Source organism: Schistocerca americana, chromosome 7, assembly GCF_021461395.2.
Source record: "Schistocerca americana isolate TAMUIC-IGC-003095 chromosome 7, iqSchAmer2.1, whole genome shotgun sequence".
NCBI lineage: Eukaryota > Metazoa > Arthropoda > Insecta > Orthoptera > Acrididae > Schistocerca > Schistocerca americana.
Genome location: NC_060125.1, coordinates 445,203,740 through 445,228,171, shown reverse-complemented (window position 1 = coordinate 445,228,171; position 24,432 = coordinate 445,203,740). Strand labels below are relative to the sequence as shown.

General features: G+C 40.1%; 1 protein-coding gene across 1 annotated transcript in view; it reads right to left on the bottom strand.

The window, feature by feature from the left end:
• The window catches only part of LOC124621809, a 48,467-nt gene extending 26,946 nt beyond the window's left edge, over positions 1-21,521 (bottom strand). The window contains exon 1 of the mRNA XM_047147246.1: positions 21,071-21,521. Within this exon, the coding sequence (XP_047003202.1) occupies positions 21,071-21,482 (412 nt within the window). The 5' untranslated portion in view covers positions 21,483-21,521. The remainder of the gene's footprint in view (positions 1-21,070) is intronic.
• Between the last annotated feature and the right edge of the window lie 2,911 nt (positions 21,522-24,432).

Below are 24,432 nucleotides of genomic sequence, written 5' to 3'. Positions count from 1 at the left end.
ATCCTGTCTCATTCCCTTCCCAACCACTGCTACCCTTTCATGCCCCTCTACTCTTATAACTGCCATCTGGTTTCTGTACAAATTGTAAATAGCCTTTCGCTCCCTGTATTTTACCCCTGCCACCTTCAGAATTTGAAAGAGAATATTCCAGTCAACATTGTCAACAGCTTTCTCTAAGTCTACAAATGCTAGCAACGTAGGTTTGCCTTTCCTTAATCTATTTTCTAAGATAAGGGTCAGTATTGCCTCATGTGTTCCAGCATTTTTATGGAATCCAAATTGATCTTCCCCGAGGTCGGTTTCTACCAGTTTTTCCATTCGTATGTAAAGAATTTGTGTTAGTATTTTGCAGCCGTAGCTTATTAAACTTATAGTTCGGTAATTTTCACATCTGCCAACACCTGCTTTCTTTGGGATTGGAATTATTATATTCTTCTTAAAGTCTGAGGGTATTTCGCCTGTCTCATACATCTTGCTCACTAGATGGTAGAGTTTTGTTTGGCCTGCCTCTCCCAAGGCTGTCAGTAGTTCTAATGGAATGTTGTATATTCCTTGTCTGCTCTCCTTGTTTCGACTTAGGTCTTTCAGTGCTCTGTCAAACTCTTCACGCAGTATCATATCTCCTATTTCATCTTCATCTACATCCTTACATTTGTCTTCTAGCCATCCCTGCTTAGCCATTTTGCACTTCCTGTCGATCTCATTTTTGAGACGTTTGTATTCCTTTTTGCCTGCTTCGATTACTGAATTTTTATGTTTTCTCCTTTCATCAATTAAACTTAATATTTCTTCTGTAACCTAAGGATTTCTATTAGCCCTCGTCTTTTTACCTACAAGATCCTCTACCACCTTCACTATTTCATCTCTGAAAGCTCCCCATTCTTCTTCTACTGTGTTTCTTTCCCCCATTCTTGTCAATCGTTCCCTATGCTCTCCCTGAAGCTCTTTACAACCTCTGGTTCTGTCAGTTTATCCCGATCCCATCTCTTTAAATTCCCACCTCTTTGCAGTTTCTTCAGTTTTAATCTACAGTTCATAACCAGTAGATTGTGGTCTGAGTCCACATCTGCCCCTGGAAATGTCTTACAATTTAAAACATGGTTCCTGAAGTCTTACCAATTTATAATCTGTCAGTCCTTCCAGTATCTCCAGGCCTCTTCCATGTATACAGCCTTCTTTTATGATTCTTGAACCAAGTGTTAGCTATGATTAAGTTGTGCTCCGTGCAAAATTTTACCAGGTGGCTGCCTCTTTCATTTCCTAGCCCCAATCCATATTCACCTACTACGTTTCCTTCTCTCTTTTCCTACTACCGACTTCCAGTCACCCATCACTATTAAATTTTCGTCTCCCTTCACTATCTGAAAAATTTCTTTGTTTTCATCGTACATTTCTGCAATTTCTTCGTCATCTGTGGAGCTAGCACATAAACTTGTACTCCTGTGGTAGGTGTGGGCTTCATATCTGTCTTGGCCACAATAATGTGTTCAATATGCTGTTTGTAGTAGCTTACCTGCATTCCTATTTTCCCATTCATTAATAAACCTACTCCTGCATTACCCCTATTTGAGTATGTATTTATAACCCTGTATTCACCTGACCAGAAGTCTTGTTCCTCCTGCCATCGAACTTCACTAATTCCCACTGTATCTAACTTTAACCTATCCATTTCCCTTTTTAAATTTTCTAACCTAACTGCTCGGTTAAGGGACCTCCAATCCATAGAACGCCAGTTTTCTTTCTCCTGATAACAACGTCCTCCTGAGCAGCCCCTGCCCAGAGATCTGAAACTGACAGCACTGAGATGCTGTATTTCTATCAAACTCAATGAAAAGTTTCTTAGCAAGAAGTCAGAAGTTTAAAACATTTTCAATAATCATTTTTTGGTGCTGTACTGGAAATAGGATCCTCCCATTCATTAGAAAGTGCAAGGCAGTATGTGGTAGAGGTAATACCTATGCAACTTGATAAAATTGAAATTCGACCCACCTCTCCTACTGAAATGAGGAAAACAGTAAATTCACTCAAAACTAAAAGCTCACCTGGAATTGATGGCATTTCCAACAGAGCATTAAACGCTTGTTCCCAACAAATAAGTAGGATTCTCAGCCATATATGAGGGCCATTCAGAAAGTAACCTCCGGTTGATTTAAAAAAATACACCAAGTTAAATAAAAATATTTTAATATATACATCTTACAACTACATCTTTGCACTATTTTTCTACATAGTCTCCATAACGATTGAGGCACTTATCGTATCTCTTCACAAGCTTTGAAATTCCTTCTGCATAAAAATCACCCGCTTGTGCCTGGAGCCAGCCTGTGACCGCATCTTTGAGCTCTTCGTCGTCATCAAATCGCTGTGACCCGAGCCATTTCTTCAAATGCATGAAGAGGTGATAATCACTTGGCGCCAGGTCTGGGCTGTAAGGTGGATGGTTGATAACGTCCCACCTGAAGGACTCAAGAAGGGCCGTTGTTCTGCGAGCAGAGTGAGGACGAGCGTTATCGTGCAAAAAAACGATACCGGAAGTCAGCATACCACGGCGTTTGTTCTGTATAGCCCGTCGTAACTTTTTTATTGTTTCACAGTACACGTCTTGATTAATGGTCGTACCACGTTCCATGAATTCAACCAACAACACCCCTTTGGCATCCCAAAACACCATTGCCATCAGTTTTCTGGCAGAAAAATCTTGCGAGGCTTTTCTTGGTTTGGTAGGCGAATTTGAATGTGCCCACATCTTTGATTGTTCTTTTGTCTCAGGGTTCACGTACTTAATCCAGGTTTCGTCACCAGTCACGATTCTGTTTAACAATGGTTCTCCTTCGTCCTCATAACGTGACAGAAAGTCTAATGCAGAGGCCATTCTTTGAGTTTTGTGGTGGTCGGTAAGAATTTTGGGCACCCATCGTGCACAGAACTTACGGTAACCCAATCTTGCTGTCACTATCTCGTACAAGAGAGTCTTAGAAATCTGTGGAAAACCAGTAGACAACTCCGACATTGAGAAACGTCGACTTTCACGAACTTTTGCATCAACTGTCTGAACGAGTTCGTCAGTCACCAATGATGGTCTACCACTCCTCTCTTCATCATGTACGTTTTCTCGTCCACTTTTAAATAAACGTACCCATTCACGGACAACTCCTTCACTCATAACTCTTGGTCCGTACATGGCACAAAGTTCACGATGAATAGCTGCTGCAGAATATCCTTTGGCTGTAAAAAACCTTATGACAGCACGCACTTCACATTTGGCGGGGTTTTCTATTGCAGCACACATTTCAAACTGCCACAAAAACTAAACTAGCGCAGGTACGACGTTCACTCGACCATGGCTTGATGCCGACTGACCTGTTGAGTGCGTGAACGCACAGATGGCGTCGCTACTCCCCCCACAACCCGCACTGTGACCAATCGGAGGTTACTTTCTGAACCGCCCTCGTATGTAGTACTTTACTGAAACAGGGCATTTTTCCTGGTAGACTGAAATATGCTATTGCTAAACCACTACATAAAAAAGTGATAATTCAGATGCTAACAATTTCCACCCACTGTCACTTCTGACAGTTTTATCCAAATTCTTGAAAAAGTAATGTATTCAAGAGTTGTGTCACATGTTTTTAAAAATGACATAATAGAAATGTGTCAATTTGGTTTTCAAAGGCTTTTCAATAGAAAATGCTATATATGCTTTCACTGATCAAATATTAAATGCGATATTTTGTGATCTCTCAAAGGCTTTTGACTGTGTGAATCGACAAATTCTTCTAGATTAGCTTAATTATTGTGGTATGAGTAGGACAGTGCACAAATGGTTTAATTAATTTTTAACTATGAGACTGTAGAAGTTTGAAATTAACAGTATAGATAGTCTACAAAAGTCACCAGTGTATACTAACTGGGGAAGTATCAAGAATGAAGTCCCACAGGTTTCAGTCTTGGGTCTATTATTGTTCTTAATATATATTAATGACTTACCGCTCTGTATTGATGAAGAGGCAAACCTAGTTATTTTTGATGATGATACAAGTATGGTAATCACACTCAACAAACAAGAATCAGCTGACAAAATTGTAAATAATGTCTTTCAGAAAATCATTAAGTGCTTCTCTGCAAATGGTTTCTTACTAAATTTTGAGTAAACATAGTTTAACACAATTCTTTTCAGTAAATGACAAAACATCATTGATAAATAGAGACTATGAATAGAAGTCTGTTGCTAAGGCACAATATTCAAAATTTCTGGATGTGTGCATTGATGACAAATTGAATTGGAAGAAATGGATCGATGATCTGCTGAAGCGGTTAGGTTCAGCAGCTTATGCTATTAGGATTATTGCCAGTTTTGGAGATAAACATACCAGTAAATTAGCCTACTACGATTATTGTCAATCACTGCTATCATATACTGTCGTATTTTGGGGTAATTCGTTTTTAAGAGAGAAAGTATTCATTGTACAGAAGTGTGTAATCAGAACAATAGCTGGAGCACATCCAACATCACCTTGCAGACATTTATTTAAGAAACACGAGTTATTCATAGTACCTTTGGAATACATATATTCACTTATGAAATTTGTTATTAATAACCCACCCCAATTCAAAAATAACAGCAAAGTATATAGCTACTGTTACGGTGCTCACTTAGTTCCAAGTCTGTATCGATCCTAGTGCTGAGTTTTCACTCAGATAGCGCTTTGGCGTTAGGCGGTTGTTTCCATGTGTGATCGCTGGCCAGGGCTTAGCTGGAGGCGTGTGAGGAAGGAAGACAGGGCTGCCTTGGCATGAAGACAGTTCAGCTTGGCTGGGGTTGTTTGCGTCTGGACGCCGAGTGGGGCCTGGTGGGAAGACCGGACCGTGATTTTACGGTTAATAGTGTGGACAGCGGCGTGGTGTGCCGTTTAACTTGATTCGCAAGGGGAGCAAAATCTCGCCTGTTGTAGTTTGTCGAGCCTGAGTTTGAAATACCTTCTATGTACATCGGGATGTTATTTCGTCCTCCTGTCTCTCCGTCGCTGGGATTGCTATCCTCATTTACAGTCCCATGGATGTATATCAATGGGCTATGCTGCTCGCCATATTCTATTAGACGCTGCTGATGGAAGTGCATCGTTCAGCGGCACGTTAGTCTGGGTGCTTCATGTTTGATCTTAAAGTGCATAGTCTTCGAGTGGCACTCCTTAGAGTTTGCCTTGGGCAGTTAGACTGGAGTTTATTTTGTCTTGCGGTGCTTCCGCTTTCCATCAGTGAATGTTAAGCTTTATTCGGCACTCCGTACGACGCTTGGCACCTCAGCAGGCGTCTCGGAGCCGCCTTCGCGACTAAACGGAAGCCTTTTAGACTGAGAGGTCTTGTGTTTTGCATAGTGTTCATAAATTGTTGTTTTGGTATTAAGTTGGCTGAGGTTTCTTATGTATTTCCCGGAATTTGGTCTGTTGTCCGGCCCGGGCAAGGTCTCGTGATTTTCTTAAATTATTGTATTTTTATGTCATGTTATTGTTTTTTTGTTAATTTGCTGATCACTGGTGTACTGTTCTAAGTATTAAAATGTTTCAGGTAGCTATTACTTGGGTGGAATGCGCGGAACCGTAACAGAGAGAGTAGTTGCGTGCCTTATGTGCCTGTTGTTGGCACACGGCCTGGTGTCTGTTGTTTGTTTTGCTGCACCTGAGTTAAGTATTGTGTTGCCTCCTCCCTTGCGGACCCGTCGTGTTCTTCTCATAAACATTTCCTTCAAGGCATTTTAGTTAATTTTATGCTAGTAATTTTTTAATTTCTTACATTGGTAAAATTGTTCGGCCTTCATTATGCACACTGTTTGTCATATCGGAGTTGATGTGCCATGTAATTTCTTAATCTCCATTGTGTGTGACCATTGTGGTACATATTGTTTATTGATTGAGTATGGCAGTTATAATGTTTCATATATCATGATGTGCATGTGTAATGGTGCAATAAATGGATGATTGTTATTTTTGTTCTGGCGTCCTTCATGCCTCCTTTCTTGTCCCTATTGGTATGCTATCCTTGTACTTGTGTTGGTAGTCCACATCAGCTACAACACTAGAAGAAATGATGATCTTCACTATTTTGCATTAAATCTCCATATGGCACAGAAAGGGGCTACTTGTGCTGCCACAAAAGTCCTTGGAAATTGGCAAGTAGCCTGACAGATAGCCAACCAAAACTTAAAAACAAATTAAAAGAATTTCTGAATGACAACTACTTCTACTCAATAGATGAATTTTTGTATATGAAGTTGTAACTGTAAAAAAATATTAATCAATTATTTTGTGTAAGTAAAACTCAAGTGAAAGTGACATGTTCCACATCATTACAAAATGTCGTATTCATAGTCTATGGAACAAGTATTAAAGTATACTTGAAAGTAGGTAGTTGAAAGCATAGCAACACAAGTCTCATACCTGTATTAATGTGTACTATTACCAAGCTGTATGCTATTGCATCAAAATGACATGCAATTATCGCTGTGAGACAGTAGAAGTCAGCCCTAAACAAGTGCAATTTAACCTATTAGATCAGAAGTAACAATACACAAGACATGTATGATTTGACAAATGTTACATACAATTTTTGGTGTCTTTAAAGTGTGGTACAATGATCAAACTATTCTTTTTGACAAATGCACTTTAACCTGTACATTAGGTCACCAGTAGTTCCATGTTTGCTTCATAATGGTACTGTACAAATATTCCTGTATTTTTATAAACAGTACAGACAATATTTGTTTTCAAGTGTGCCACAATGACTGAACTATGCTCATTGACAAGTGCAACTTAATCTATATGTTATTTGGTCCCCCTCCCCGAAATCAAGCACCTAGCCTTAACCTAAAATTTATATCAGTAGAGACAATATGTGGCCCACATGAATTTTTTAAAATGTTACAGAACAAATAAGTTATTACAATAGTGCCCTTGTATTCTGTACTTGACACTTTTATGTTTTTTGATAAATATTATACACAATTTTATTTTGGTACAAACACACAATTTTCGTTCTTCATCAGAGGATTGTAGTTATACTTTCATATTATAAGTGACCTACATGTATTTGTACTATAAATATTTTTATATTTTGATAAATTATTATATTTTGTGGAAAGACTGAATTACCTAAAGTTTGAACATATCTCTCTGCATGGAACCTAGCCCATAATTGTCTTTGACCTTACTGTGTTTTTCTTTTTTATTTGGGTCTTTCCATAGTTATGCTTGTGTCTCGCCATTTAAGTAATACATAATATTAGAAGTATTACCGGAATGTTCTATTTTTTGTATCATTTATTGTGGTAAAGTGTCTGGAAAGTAATACTGGTGGAGAGACATGCTACCATAGATGATTCCCAGACTAACAGTAAAAAAAGTATTATCTAGTTAACAATGTGATGTATACATTTTTCTTTAGCATTATCTTCTCCCTCTCCACACACACACACACACACACACACACACACACACACACACACACACACACACACACACACACACACTAAAATGGTGATTTGAGAACTCGTTTCTATAACATAACCTTATTTAGGCCTAAGATGTAGTATCAGCTGCCTGTTAAACATATTCTTTTAGTTACATGTGTTTTATACTGTTATAGGACAATTTAAACGTGGAAACCGCATTGTGGCACTTAATTAGATTGTCCACAGTAATGGTTTCAGGCGCTAAGTGTAAGTTACTTAATAACTGCACTCTAACAGTACCTCTCGCATTATTTTAGCTAACATGTGTGGTCTAGAACAATAATAAAGGCAATATAGAGTTGGAAATAGCGTTTTGGCATTTAATTTGAGAAACACAGTCATGTTTTTAAGTGTCAGAAGTAAGACACAATAATTACATTTTTATTGTAGCTGACACATTATTTTAGCTAAAATGTGTCTCGTGGGACAATAATACAGACATTTTAGACCTGGTAATAAGACTGAAATAACCATTATGTGTATGTGTTTATGTATTTTTGATAAATAACACCGATGTGAAAATACTGTAATTTGGACCAGCAGTGCTGATGTTAGATGTGGAATAATATTGTGTGTATCTGCAGACATTTTAGAACTGGAAGTATTGTAAGTTGCACCAGCTCTGTCATTTTCTTTAAATCCTTTTAATAGACAATTTCGATGTGGTAATAATATCATCGCATTTCACAAGTATATTATTTTAGCTGATATGTAATTTTTACACTCACACAAAAATAATTCAAACACTTTGGATGTGGATATATTTAATTTGGTGTTGCATTTTGCCTTGCACCACATGTGATACAAAGATCAAACTATGCTCCTTGATATTGCACCTTAATCTGTAAATTATATCAGCAATAATGTCATGTGTATTTTGATAAATAATATAGACATTTCAGATGTGAAAATGTTTAATTTTAGCTTCCATGTGGTAAATAGATTCAACTAAGCTCATTGACAAGTGGAAAGACCAGAGAAGAAAGACAAGGACTGGCTGTTTCGTTTTAATGGCTAGGATGTGATTGATTGTTTCAAGTGTGATGAAATTACTGATGAGGCAAAATTTTTACTGAGAATACTGTGTATTTGGTTACTGCTGACACAGTATCTCGTCCCTGCAGCTAGGCTGCACGCACCTGAGGTTTTGTGCATACTGTACTGAGCCACAACTGAGCTGCCATGAGGGATCAAGATCAATCGTGCTACAGCCCCATTGTCGCACCACTTATATTATTACATCTTTTTAACTGTCTGTGACTTGAGTGTTAAACATGCATTGTATCGGACTTGGAGGTGTGGAAATACAGAAAGTTACATACTTTACATAACTTGTTTAGGACAAATACTTTTGAATATGGTGTAAGAAAGGAATTCACAGCTTTTGGATACTTTAGAGTGTGGCCAAGAATGGTGCAAGCCGCACAATTTACAAAATTTTTAATAAAATACTCCTAACCTGGTGAAAAAAGATTTCATAGAATTTGGACACTTATCTACATGGTCAAAGTATTGAAAGATACACCGTTTATGTTACTTTTCGGATAAATACTTTTGAACATAATTCAAAACAAAAATTTATAGTTTTTGTATACGTTTACGCACAGCCTAAATTACTGCAGCAACATTCCTTCAGGTAATTTTTTGGATAAATAAGTGGAAAAATGACGCCAAAAAGATTCAGACCATTCAAATGCTTTTGACCATAGGCAGGGGGAGTGCATTATAATTGGCTGTTTCATTTTAGTCCCCTGTAAAGTACTTTGAGCTATGTATATACCGCAAGTAAGACTTTCTGGAAACATTTTTTTAAATATCTTTAAACATGGTGTAAAATACACAATGTTTCTGTACTATCGCCAAAATTAATCGAGTCCATTTGATCATGTTGCCCACAGAAACATGGTGGATGTTCCATTTTAAAGAAAATTTTGAAGCACTGTGACTGGCTGTTTGCTTCAAAATTTTGTGTTAGTAGTAGGCGAACAGTTCATCACTGACCTTCCATGTCGTAGGATACATCTAATTCGTGCAACAGCGCCGAATCTCATTGACTCATACGAAGATCGTGATTATTCCTATAGTTTCTATCTCCCAGAAACTGCAGAGGTTATCTACAGATAGAGTGATGAAATTCACTGTTTAGTAGCTTATGGGTATTCTTGTGTGGTTGCTGCTGGAAATCTAACAAAGCTTCGAAGCTTCTGAAGTAGGATGTGGAGAAATATATATTGGCACAACATTCTTAGCTATTTTGCAATACCGGTCAGAGTTTGTGAGTAATTCGACTGGCAGATTCGACCGGTGTCTAGAGTCAGCTAAAAGTAGTTTTCGTGTCTTTCTCAGTATCTCCAAACATTGAGGAACTGTTGGATGTTGCGAGAATGAATGTGTGCTCCTGCAGGCCGTATGAGAGGTTTAGTTACTCTTATATACCCTTCTCACGTCTGCGTGAACCTGATGTGGCATAAGAAGTTTTGGAGGCGTGGACTGTACGTGGTTCACTGACAATCGTTTCTAATTTCAGACTGTCACCCAAAAAATTGCTGATTAAATTGGATTGCCTGCCACCATCCAAAGCGTAGAACATAGAACTACTTAAACCTTACTAACCTAATGACATCATATACATCCATGCCCAAGGCAGGATTGGAACCTGCGACCGTACCAGTAGCGCGGTTCTGGACTGAAGCACCTAGAACCGCTCGACCACAACGGCCGGCCTCGAATGACGTCACTCTAGTCTGTACGTAATTTAATGCATATACATGTGGTATATCAAGCTTGAAGACACTGCGCGCACATTGCCGATCAAAGTATCGTAGAATCACTTGGAAATGTTTCAGAAACAGAGCTTTCATTGCTGGTGCAAATGCATTTGTGATGGTTCTCCTTATAACACCAACAAAAGACGGTATCTAACTGTATGCAGTTCTTAATATCATCGCCATGACTGAGGAAGAGGAAACAGTGGATAGTAGATTTCAGTATTGTGAAATATCAGTCGGTATTTGCCACAGTCTTACAGTGTTATGCTGGGTGACCTGGTTGCCGCCTCTTTTTCTGAAGGATTTGAGCTCTTGACACACTGATTTTGAATGAAATAGTTGATTATGCATGGGCTGCACACAAGGGTTTTTATATTACGCGACTCTCCAACCAATCCATATAACGATAGCTGTAGGAAACCCTGAAGTGTCACTGTAAGATCCAAAGAAGTGCCACCCGCCAGTGAGAGCATAAAAATCCTAATAGTTAATTACTGAAGAAGTGGTAACAAAGTACCAGCGTTTAAAGTGCTCCTAAAAAACACTCAACCTCACATAACATTAAGCACAAAAAGGTAATTAAAACTTGAAGCTGACAGTCGTGAGATCCATGGGAAGATTTACGGGTATACAAAAAGGATAAGAAATGGCAAATAAAAATGGTACATTTGTCTCAGCATACAAGAAACTCAAATCCACCAAGATAGATAATGAAGCTGCATGTGAGACTGTATGGGCAAGTCTCAGTTTCAAGGATGAGAATAAAGTTATAATACCGTCCTTCTATCGACTACCAAACTCGTCTGTTAAACATAACTAAACGCCTTCTCTGAACCCCACTCATGAAGGAAATATTTTCGATCTAGTGGCATCAACCAGACCTGACCTCTTCGTCCACATCGAATCTGATATCAATGTGCATGAGGCAGTTATAACCACAATGAATACCAAAGTTCAAAGGGCAACTAAAACCAGCATAAATATTTATGTGTTCAGTAAACTAGGCAGAGAAGCGGTACTGTCGTATCTGAATGAAGAAATTTAAATTTTTAGCTTAGGACAAGAACTTGTAGACGAACTAAGGCTGAAGCTTAAAAGAATAGTTGACGATGTGCGGATAGATATGTACTCCACAGAACAGTTCATGATGGGAGCGATACTCCGTGGCACACAGTCACCGTAAAGAAACTTCTAAAGGAACAGAGATAACTGTGTAATACGCACAAATGATATCTTAGGGATACAGATTGATAGATGTAGAATGAAACATTTTGGCAGTCAAGAGAGTAATTACCGCATTGTCGAAAGATCTTTCACCAAATCCAAACAAACTCTCATGATATGTAAAGGCTGTTGATGGCACCAAAGTTTGTGTCCAATCACACATGGATAAAGCAGGATGTGAAATTGAGAGTAACAAAGCAAAAGCAGACATACTTAATTCTGTTTTCAAATGTTCTTTTACAAAGAAAAACCTAGAAATATTGTCCCAATTTAATTTTTGTACCGCTGGAAAGATGAATGAAGTAGATATTAGTGGCGTTAAGGAACAGCTGAAAACGTTAAAATTGAACAAAGCCCCACAGCCAGATGGAATCCCTATCACATTCTATAACCAATCTGCGGCTGAGTTAGTCCCCCTGTTATTTATGATCTGTCGTAGAGCCCTCGAAAAAAAGGTTGTCCCCAGTAGCTGGAAGAAAGCACAGGTCCCATGTGTCTACAAGTAGGGTAGCAGGGGTAATCCACAAAACTGCCGTCCAGTATCCTTGACATCAATTTGTTGCAGAATCTTAGAAAATATTCTGGGCTCAAACTTAATGAGGTATCACCAACAGAACGACCTCCTCCGTGCCAACCAGCATAGAGTTCGGAAACATAGCTCATCTGAAATCCAACTCCCACTTTTCTCGCATGATATCCTGAAAGCCATGGATTAAGGCCGTGAGGTAATGTAGAATTTTTCCGATTTCGGAAAATCGTTTGACTCATTACCACACCTATGCTTATTATCAATTATGTGAGATATCAGACGAAATTTGGGACTGCATGAGGATTTTTTGGTAAGGTGCATGCACCGTCTTATCTTGGGCAAAAAGTCATCGCCAGGTGTAGAAGTAACTTGTATTAATGATCTTGCAAACAATATTAATTTAATAGTAACATCAGACGTTCAGCAGATTATACAGTTATACATAATAAATTACAGTCTGAACAAAGCTGCACAAATAATCAATCAGACCTTGGTAAGATTTCAAAGTGGTGCGTTGGAGACTTGCTTTAAATGTCCGGAAATGTGAAACTGACCACTTCACAAAACGAAAAAGCGTAGTAGCCTATGAATACAATATTACTTGATCATAGTTGGAATCCGTAAACTCATATAAATACCAAGGTGTAACACTTCGTAAGGACATGAAACAGAACGATCACATGGGCTCAATCGTGGATAAAGCACGTAGCAGAGTTCATTTTATTGATGGAATACTAAGGATAGTCTACAAAGGGCATTGCTTACAAATCACTCGTACGACTCTTCCTAGAATATTGCTCAGCCTGTACCAAATAGGACTATAGAGAGACATTGAACATAAACAGAGAAGTGCAGTACGTATTGTTAGTGGTTTGTTTGAGTCGTGGGAGAATGTCACACAGACGTTGAAAGAACTGAGCTGGCAGACGTAATCTATCCTGAGAAAGTCTACCAACAAAGTTTCAAGAACCAGCTTTAAATTATGAATCTAGGAATATATTACAACGCCCTAATATCGCACCCATAAGTTTCGCAAGGACAAGGCTAGATTAACTGTAGCACTCACAGAGACATTTAATCAATCATTCTTCCCGCACTCCATGCGTAAATGGAACGGGGAAAAGGCTTAATAAATGGTACAGTGGGACGTGCCCTCTGCCATGCACTTCCAGTGGCTGGCGGAGTATAGATGTAGGTGTAGAATTAAAATGAAATGCAGCTGCTTGGGGATCAGATCCATGGAATTAAATTACCCTCTTATCTTCTGCGCAGTAAGTATCGCAAGATCTTCATGAGCTAAAAACATCATAAACTTCAAAATTTTACCTTGTGACAGTTGCTCCCAAATTGCTTGAATTATTTGGCGTTTGTTTAATATGTCGCCAGGTAATGCGCACGGTATATCTGGCACGAGTACACTACCATGTGTATTAACCCACTGACGTAGGGCCTGAATACATCGCTTACGGCCTACGAAAGTGATGTTCAAGATTTCTGGCGGAACGATCCGAATGGGTTTCATTTCATTGAGATACGAAGACGCCATATCGATCGTTGAGGATTCTTTTCATGTCCACATAAGACGATGCCACCACACAGATACCGTCAATGAGTAATTTCGCTTGACCTTCAACACACACTCAGAGAAATTCGTGTTTTTTAACAGTTGGCTGATAGGCGTTATCTTCGTTGGAGGATTCGAACTTGTCGCAGAAACATAGCCGGCTTTCGATATCACCTTAAAAGGGCTCCGGTTTACTTGCTGGCAACGTCACAGATTAAGTATATAGGGCCATAGGTGCGAGTTCTGTACGTCTGACTGTAGATCGAGGACGCAGAAAGCTTACCTTCAGCCCTTTTCATAGTCTTCTCAAAATCAAGCTTCACTTTTGCTCCATACTCTTCGTATGCGACAAGTCAGTGTAATAATCATCACCTGACAAGAGAATATGCATTGCGTGTCTTCTTGAAATTTCTTCCAAGCGGCTGTTACAGTTCTCTCTATATTCAAACGGCGTCACAACATTAACCTCATTAATCATTTGTTAGAATAGATGCACCAAAATAGCTGCTTATAATAAATAACAAATCTTTATGTACGACAGACTTTTCCGGCATTTAGCGCTATCGTCAAGAACCTACGAATACAACTCTGGTGAGAACGTGTATAAATGTGAACGTCATTTATAACAAAATCACTATATTGTACTCACTTCTAGATTGATGTGACGTCATACTACTTCGTTAGTGAAATGTCTTATACGAGGGTGAGTCAAATGAAAACCTTAAATTTCTAATAACAAATCGAAATTTCGCGTCATTATCCTGTAAGTTGGTAAGTGTGCTACAAACAGCGTGCAGAATGGCCTGTAGGTGGCAGCATAGTGCAGATACAGACATACCATCGCAGTATCAGTATAAAGATGGCCGCCCCACTTGCGACTTGCCCCTGGAAAGAACAGCATTCTGTTGTTCGGTTTTTTGCGTGAGAGTCGCCAGAAAAACATCTGCGAATGCGCATTGAAACGCAGCATTATTCTATGGCGACGAGCGCATGGACAATCTGCTTTACTCTTCGATTTTTATTATTATTCTTTGTATTGACGTAGATTTTTCAGTTGACTGGGTTCGAGTTTAAGGAAATAAAAAGTTATTGCCTGACTACTTCGTTGTATCTCTTTAGCAGACGGAGGTAAGCTGTAGTTGGCTAAAACTGTAGTGTGGAAATGATGATGGGTAGGAATTACTAACATCTGTCTGTCATTAATTAAAAAACGTAAAAACTAATAAATGATCGGTACCGAGGATTATTTACAAAAAGAATGATGTCAATGTATCATATCAAAGTATCATTATATTTTTACATATCATTATGATTTATCATGCAAATGATACATGGAGCATGAAACTAAGTACTACTGGTATATCACAAAGCATGGTATAGACTCATATACTTTGAATACCTTAAAATTAAATTCTTAAGTAAAATCAAGCAGATAATGAAAGTAGATGTACAGTCTAATTGTGCTAGATTCGGTTATTGCTGGAAAACTCACGGAGTTACTGGCAAGAACTATTCTAGGAAAGGAAGCAAACAGGCTAAAGTTGGAAAGGTAGGCCTACATCTTACACATGTGAGGCTATCACTATGAAACAGTTACTCACATACATCTTAAAGCAAAATATCCATTTTAAGGGGCCTTCAGCGTTTGGGACCATTCCCTTAATCCCATTTATAGCATTCCACAATGCTGGTAGCTGTTTCAAAAATTATATCTTTTTTTGTTCAGAAATTTGCTATTTATTGCCGCTCACTGAACGATGCGTCACAGCAAAGATTTTAAAGTGAGAAGATGGGTAAACGGCAGTGAGACTATTGCACTGACAATCTAATAAAACAAGAACTCTATCCTGCGTGGAAGTATACCTCTATGCAGTTCCGTTTCTTTGACATTTCAATAATCATTGACTTTGTTGCTATGCACAAGACACGATAGCATGCCTTGCTTCTTACCTCATTGCACACGTTTATAGGCTGGGAAAGAACAAGTAGGTAAGGTTTTTGCTAAAGTGAACACTAAAAATGATGTGCATACGAGTTGAAAGCTGAAAAAGTAACGAACAAGCAATGCAAAACCAGTAATCAAACAAGCATTGATTTCGGAGTTCGAGTTTCACTTGCTATCGATACAAATATAGTAAAAGTGGAATAAATTGAATTACGAAAGCATGCTTTTCATATCACTTCCTTCTGTTTCTGGTTACCCGAAATATTGCAGCAAAAAGCAAGTTAAGGAGGTCAAATGTTTCGTATTACTAGAACAAAGACACACTCAAGAACAGAAAAACGTTCGAAATTGTCTTCCTTACACTACGTTGTTCATGTAAGCAGTGTAACTTTGTTATATGAAATAGCTGTTGCGCGCACAGGATGAGATTAGTGAACAAGAAGTAAACCGTAAACGGTAGTATGCTAATGTTTTGGGCTACTTAAAATGGCGGTAGCCCCCATCCACTCTGGCTTCAAACAACGTACAGCGTAAATCTGTAGTGCCAACTTCCATCTTTTTTTTACCTCCATGAAAATTGGTACGATTATCTGTGGTCGCCGGCAGTAGAGGCCTAGCGGTTCTAGGCGCTACAGTCTGGAACCGCGCGATCGCTACGGTCGCAGGTTCGAATCCTGCCTCGGGCATGGATGTGTGTGGTGTCCCTAGGTTAGTTAGGTTTAAGTAGTTCTAAGTTCTAGGGGACTGATGACCTTAGATGTTAAGTCCCATAGTGCTCAGAACCATTTGAGCCATTTTTATCTGTGGTTATTGCGTATGTTACTTCCGATTGATCCATTTTCGCATTTCAAAGTTCAATAAAGTTTTTGAGGTTGTACTGGCGTCTGAATTCTGCATGCTCGTTTACTATTTCTTATGGGTATTTTCTCGTGTGCATATGAGTTTCCTATTCTTCAAAAATCTTCATTGTAAACCTTTCGGTATTTGTGTAGAATCTGGAGTGTATTTTCGGTCGTATCAGCAGCGTGGTTTGATTTTTGAAGTATAGAAAGAAGCTTTACTCATTATTTTCGCTCATTCTAATGTGTTCCTCACATCTCACATTAAAATTTCTTCCTGTTCGGCCAATGTAAAAGCTATTACTACTGTCGCATGCAATTATATATATGCCTGGGTTATCACATCGCAACAGGTTGGTTGGTTGGTTGGTTTGGGGAAGGAGACCAGACAGCGTGGTCATCGGTCTCATCGGATTAGGGAAGGATGGGGAAGGAAGTCGGCCGTGGCCTTTCAGAGGAACCATCCCGGCATCGGCCTGGAGTGATTTAGGGAAATCACGGATAACCTAAATCAGGATGGTCGGACGCGGGATTGAACCGTCGTCCACCCGAATGCGAGTCCAGTGTCTAACCACTGCGCCACCTCGCTCGGTCGCAACAGATTCTAGTTAATGAAATAATATCGCTGTTCATCTTCATGATCTTTCTAAACATAGAGAATGGAACTGTCAATCTTCTGTCACACCGTAATTAAAGTTTTGTTTTCAATATATTACGTCATTACCATCTTATTCAAACAATGACAGTTATAAGACAGTTCACGAACGACGTAGTATGGGCGTCAAATCAGTCCAGACTTGAGTACAATGTAGTCACTTTAATGTAAGTGACATTCACATTTATACACGTTCTCGCCAAAATTGTATTCGTAGGTACTCGACGATGGCGATAAAAGCCGAAACAATCTGTCGTAAATAAAGATTTGTTGTTGTAAGCAGCTTCTTTGATGCATCTGTTCTAATAATCATATCATTATCAGAACATATTGTGCTGGTGGTCCTAAAGAAGAAAAATTGCTGACTCATTAACCATATTTGTTAACCACGTAATATTTGCTGTCTCCCGAGCTGCCTTTCTGATAAGATTGTGCAGCGTTTTGACGCCTTCTGGTGCTGGCAGCTGTTACCAAAAACTGTTGAAATGTGTGCTACAATTCATCAAGGAACCAAACTACTGCAAGTATATTTTAGCAGCTACTAACGCCACGTAACTATTCTGATGCCGCATTATCCTCTGTCAGTGGCGGCATTCTGTGTCGGTATCGAGAGGCATGGATCCGCACACCACTCTCCCAGCCGTTGTCAGCTAACCAGGCCTGGAACCGTGACTTCTCACCCATATAGCTCCGCAGTTGGCATCATGGGGATGAGTACAGCCCCATCCAATTATCCCACCATGGAAAAATCCCGGGCAGTACTGAGAACTGAACGTGGATCTTGTGCATAGCAGTGAGATACTCTTACCTCCTAGTTATGTTTTTTTTTCTCACTAAATGTTTCATTGATTTGAAATATAAGAAATCACAAATGTTAACGCGTAGCTTCAGCACTATAACTTTGAATGATATACTTTAAAGAAGGAATTAATGTTATGTAGGCGTACAAGAACTTTTCATTTAATGCAAATTTGCATGGCGAAAGGGTTATACATTGACAGTAGTGCTGCGTATCTATGAAGCTGTCAGAAAGGACATTTGTATAGCAAATCTAGACTTACACATAGTCAGTGCGAGAAGATGGCTATAAGATTTCTTTTTTCTTGTGTAATGGCGCTTTTGTACTGGTGTGCGTATTATGCGGAGAGTATAGTGAGGCAATCGGTCGCGACCGTAAACGAACGAGAACTTAAGACTAGCCAAGGGGAGAAAAGTGGCGCGGGACAATTAGCCCCGCCTCCCTCTCGTAGGACTGCCATCCAACGTCCGTCTTCTGTGCTTCCACGAAAGCAGAACTTTCATAACGCTCATAGGGATCGCTGATTCCTTTTGTTGTGATGAGACTCGCTTTGGAATCCATTTATGCACCAAAATTAGTCTCTTCACTCATGTCAAAGTAAGATGAAAGAAACAAGAAATCCACATCACAAAGCAAACTAGAGTACACATCGTACTTGGTAGTGGCTGTAGCGTAATTGTTTGTAGCGGTTGGAAGTGTTTCTTCAGGCCCGACCTGTACCAGTATCTTAATCAACCATAGTTCAAAACACTACCCACCTAAAACTGCCACGATATAGTGTCTGCATAATACCGTAACCGTTGTGTTTCTGTTGCTGTTTCTCTCTCCAGCATAGCTGTGGGAAGAAGCTGTCACAGCCTGTATAGTGCGACCTTCTACGTCTTTACACCACTGTAGTCGACATAAAAATGTTGGAAATAATGCAGACTAATACGCAACAACTTTATTGATAAAGAGTAAACATAGCGAATTGTATTTCAAAAAGAACCCAAATATGAATTACAACTAACGTTAATGTAAGGTACCTACCATAAGAAACCAAGATGGAACACACCTTTGACAAAGTGTCCCAGGAAAAGAGAAGTGCATCTTCAGCTTTTAAAGTAGTGACTGATATTTTCATCTCATTCGATGTGTTCATGATGACTCGCTTTCAGATGCATTGATTTAAATGTGTTTAAGATGAACATCAACAAAAGCAAAACGAGGATAATGGAATATAGTCGAATTAAATCGGGTGATGCTGAGGGAATTAGATTAGGAAATGAGACACTTAATGTAGTAAAGGAGTTTTGCTATTTGGGGAGCAAAATAACTGATGATGGTCGAAGTAGAGAGGATATAAAATGTAGACTGGCAATGGCAAGGAAAGCGTTTCTGAAGAAGAGAGATTTGTTAACATCGAGTATAGATTTAAGTGTCAGGAAGTCGTTTCTGAAAGTATTTGTACGGAGTGTAGCCTTATGAAAGTGAAACATGGACGATAAACAGTGTGGACAAGAAGAGAATAGAAGCTTTCGAAATGTGGTGCTACAGAAGAATGCTGAAGATTAGATGGGTAGATCACATAACTAATGAGGAGGCATTGAATAGAATTGGTGAGAAGAATAGTTTCTGGCATAACTTGACAAGAAGAAGGGACCGGTTAGTAGGACATGTTCTGAGGCATCAAGGGATCACAAATTTAGCATTGGAGGGCAGCGTTGAGGGTAAAAATCATAGAGGGAGACCAAGAGATGAATACACTAAGCAGATTCAGAAGGATGTAGGTTGCAGTAGTTACTGGGAGATGATGAAGCTTGCACAGGATAGAGTAGCATGGAGAGCTGCATCAAACCAGTCTCATGACTGAACACCACAACAACAACACATCATTTTTGCGCTCGATTGTTCACTTCAATGGTTAGTACAATGTTGGACAGCACCGCAATTACGCATCAAGGCTTCCAGTATATCCCTTTGTCGAGATGCAAACTACATGACTACTTTGAAAGCCCTATAAATGTAACGACGTAGCAGATGTAGTGATTGCATCTGACTTCAGCTATCGAGGAGAATGCATGAAGAAGAAGGATATTTCAAGTCTCTGTTAGGCCATGAACTTTCCAGCTTGTCCTCATCAGAGGCTCGAAAAATTTGCATACTTATCTAACCAGTTAAACACAACGTTATGCAGTCTTCAACTGCGATTCCCACCTTCCTTCCCTTGATATAACTTTCCCCACCCCACAATGAACAGCCAAACCTCCGGAAGCATAGAAATACAGGCTGTGTCAAAAAGTACTTTATAACTTTGGAATGATACAGAAATCTACTGAGATGACTTACAGAATCTGCAGATGTATCATTTTGCTGCAAACAGCTTCAAGTTGTTCGTGTAGTTCATCAGCACCCCATCCCGCCACCAAGAGCGCCAGCGTAGTGCACACTTAAAATGGATATTTTCGCTAGTAGGTCCGTGCTCGTTGCGTGTTTGGTTTCATGATACTAACTCTGTAACAACTGTTCGGCGTAACTTTTGCACCGAATTCGCTAAAGAACCTCCAAGCAGGCCTGCAATTTACTCTTGGCATAAGAACACTGTGGAGACGGGTTGTTCACTGCGACATGGTAAATCATTAGGTCAGCAGCGTGTTGATGAATATGTTGAGCAGGTTAGGGAGAGCTTTGCCCACAGCCCACAAAAATCAACGCCACATTTCATTAAAGGCTACGTGTTTGTTCTTCCCGTACCAAACAATGTAGCTGACCTGAGAAATCAAATCTACACTGCTGTTGGACGTTACATCTGATTCGCTGAAACGAGTGTGGGAAAAAATTAATTGCTGGTGGGATGTTTCCCACATCACAAGTGGTAGTGGCATCGAACCAAAATTACACTTGACACTTTATAGAAGCTTCAGGTTGTTTCTTACAAAATGATACATCTATCTATTCTGTAAGTATTTCTAATACATTTCTGTATCATTCCAAAGTTGTAAAGTCCTTTTTGACTCAAGCTGTATCAGCAGTTGCGTATACATCAGCACTAACTAAGTCCTCCACTATTGTTGATAAATAAATGGGCACCAACTTAGAACTAAATCATCATATGTAATATCAGTTTTTGACATGGTGTGCTTCACAGCAAAATTTGGTGTACAAACAATTTAGAATTAAAAATTCTGTTGATTTAAGAAAGTGTTGAAGTATTGTCACTTAAATAAATTGGGAACTTAATATGAGGAGTCTACTAACACCTACCATAGTAAACCTGCACGACACCACGTTCCATCCCCATAATTACGATGTACAAGCCGAGACCAAGGATCACGAGGATCATCCCGAATGGCTCTGAGTCCCTGTTCAGCTGCAAGGTGCCCTTCGCCGCCATGTAGGCCACCATGACGCTCACCATCACTGTGAACTCCCACGCAGGCCGGCCACCATTTACAACATGCACTCCGAGCGCGAGAAGCGGAAGCAATGCTCCGAAGAGCATGGAGCATACGCGAAACAGCGCACGTGTTGTGTACCTGGCCAGCCGGAAGATCCCTGTGGCCATCAGGTAGAATCCCACCAGTATCACCATCAAGCCACCTCTTTCAACGCCCACGCTAAGACAGAGGAGCATTAGCAGCACCCCAAAGAGTGTGCGGTTCACATGGCCGGCCATCAGTGAATTGGGTCGCCGCTGCCGGAGGTAGGTGCGAACCATGGTCGGGACCAGACTTAAGATGCCTGTGGCTGTCACGTAGGCCGCTAGGAGTCTCAATCCCACAGTGAAAACACGCAGCAGCATGTCACCTGTTGACCAACAACATGCATGTTCTGTTTGAGTAATGGGCATCTTGGTGAGAGCAGAATGAAAATAATTCAAAATTTGTGGAACACTCACAGCAAGGTATACCATATGTATTGATAGAACACATCCATGCCCGAGGCAGGATTCGAACCTGCGACCATAGCAGAACTGCTCGGCCACCGAAGACGTAAACAACTATGCATGAGCAGCGCCTATTAGATGGAGTCTGACAGCTGATCAGTTCCAATCATTCTACAAGTAAGGAGGTACACGGCTCGTGTTGTCTGTAGTTCAACCATGCCTAGATGGTCAATACCGCGGTTCGATCGCATCCACATTGTTACTTTGTGCCAGGAAGGGCTCTCAACAGGGGAAGTGTCCAGGCGTCTAGGAATGAACCAAAGCGACGTTGTTCGTACGTGGAGGAGATACAGAGAGACAGGAAGTGGCGATGACATGCCTCGCTCAGGCCGCCCAAGGGCTACTACTGCAGTAAATGACCGCTGCCTACGGATTATGGCTCGGAGGAACCCTGACAGCAGCGCCACCATGTCGAATAATGCTTTACGTGCAGCCACAGAACCTGGGCGCAATAGGCTGCATGATGCGCAGCCTCACTCCCGACGTCCATGGCGAGGTTCAACAACATGCCGAATGGACGGCTCAGAACTGGGACCACGTTCTCTGTAGCGGTGAGTGTCGCATATGCATTCAACCAGACAAACGCCACAGACGTGTTTGAAGGCAACTCGGTCACTCTGAACGCCTTAGACACACTGTCCAGCGAGTGCAGCAAGGTGGAGGTTCCCTGATGTTTTGAGGCGGCATTATATGGGGCCGACATACGCCGCTGCTGGTAGTGGAAGACGTCGTAACGGCTGCACGGTACGTGAATGCCATCCTCCGACCGACAGTGCAACTATATCGGCAGCATATTGGCAAGGCATTCGTCTTCATGGACGACAATTCGCGGCCCCATCGTGCACATCTTATGAATGACCTCCTTCAGGATAACGACATAGCTCGGCTAGAGTGGCCAGCATTTTCTCAAGACATGAACCATATCGAACAAGCCTGGGATAGATTGTAAAGGGTTGTTTATGGACGAAGTGACCCAGCAACCACTCTGAGGGATCTGCTCGGAATCGCCGTTGAGGAGTGGGACAATCTGGACCAACAGTGCCTTGATGAATTCATGGATAGTATGCCATGACGAATACAGGTATACATCAATGCAAGAGGACGTGCTACTGGGTATTAGAGGTACCGGTGTGTAAAGCAGTCTGGACCACCACCTCTGAAGGTCTCGCTGTGTGGTGATACAACATGCAATGTGTGTTTTTCTTGAGCAATTAAAAGGGTGAAAATGGTGTTTACGCTGATCTCTATTCAAATTTTCTGTACAGGTTCCGGAACTCTCGGAACCGAGGTGATGCAAAACTTTTTTTGATGTGTATATTATTCAGTTTGCACATCTGAAAAAGTGCGTGATATGATTGTACTGTTGTTTTCAACTCTTACATTATTCAGATTCCAACTACATGTATTTTGTTTCAGTTTCGTGTACACTTGTTGACAAAAAATTACTGTGATGGATTCCACTATGTATTGGGATAATGGAAAACGTAAGATTTTGACATCAGATGATTTAATGGCGATGGTCTGCCCCTGAGAGAGTGAAGATGGGCTGGAATTCGACGATTCTGACGAAGATCCAACAATAAAAGTCCAAGACCTTGATTCTCCATTTAGCGATAGTGATCCTGGAACTGATATCCAAACAGAACGTATTTCAAATATATCCAATAGAGCTAAGGGAAATAATCAAGGGAATTCTTCATCTCTTCCGCCAATTCGAACTAAAATTCCTATTACCAATAAAATAAATATAAAAAAACATGAGGTTTTGCGGAAAAAGCAAAATCAAAATTTTCTTTCGTATCCTGACAAGCTTCCATTCACAGGAAAGGACAAATTACAGCAATCAGTTCTAGAGCTATCTACATCATACGAATGTTTTAAATATTTCCTCACTGATGAAATTAGATCAAGAATTGTGGATGACACAAATTTATATGCTATTCAATAAAATCCAAATGCCATTTGATTGTACGAATTATGACATTTATAAATTTTTTGGCATATGCATCATCAGTGCTTCGCCCCGCCGGCTGCCGTCTGTGATCTATGGAATAATGTATTTGGAGTTACGTTGGTAGCTACCAGGCCCCAAAGGACCGGAAAGTGACTAACTATACAAAATAAGGCCAATACTAGACTACTTGTCTTTCAGTACTCTGGTGAACGTCTTGCAATTGATGAACAGATGTGTGCCACCAGTGCAAGACCCCACATGAAAATGTATATGAAAGATAAACCACCTAAGTGGGGTTACAAACTCTTTATGGCTTAGGGTTTGCTCACAAATTCGAAATTTATAGCAGACCTAAAATGATCCTAAATTTCGGGCTGATGAGGAACCTGATATCGGAGCTAGTGGAAATCCTGTTATTCGGCTGTCAAGAAAAGTGCCAAGACACCAGAATTACAAATTATATTTTGACAGAATCTCTGGATTTAGAGGTATATTTGTTCAAAAAAGGAATTCAGTGCATTGGTACAATTCAATGCAATAGAATTCCTAAATGCAAGCTCAGTGGCCAAAAATATGTCAAAAAGGAATCATTCGGTTATTCAGAGGAATTCACAACAAAACTTGAGTCAGGTGACATTTCTACTCTTTTGTGCAAGGGGAACAATGATGTGATTTTCTTCTCCTCTGTTGACGGTGAACTTCCAAAATCAGAAGTGAGAAGATTTG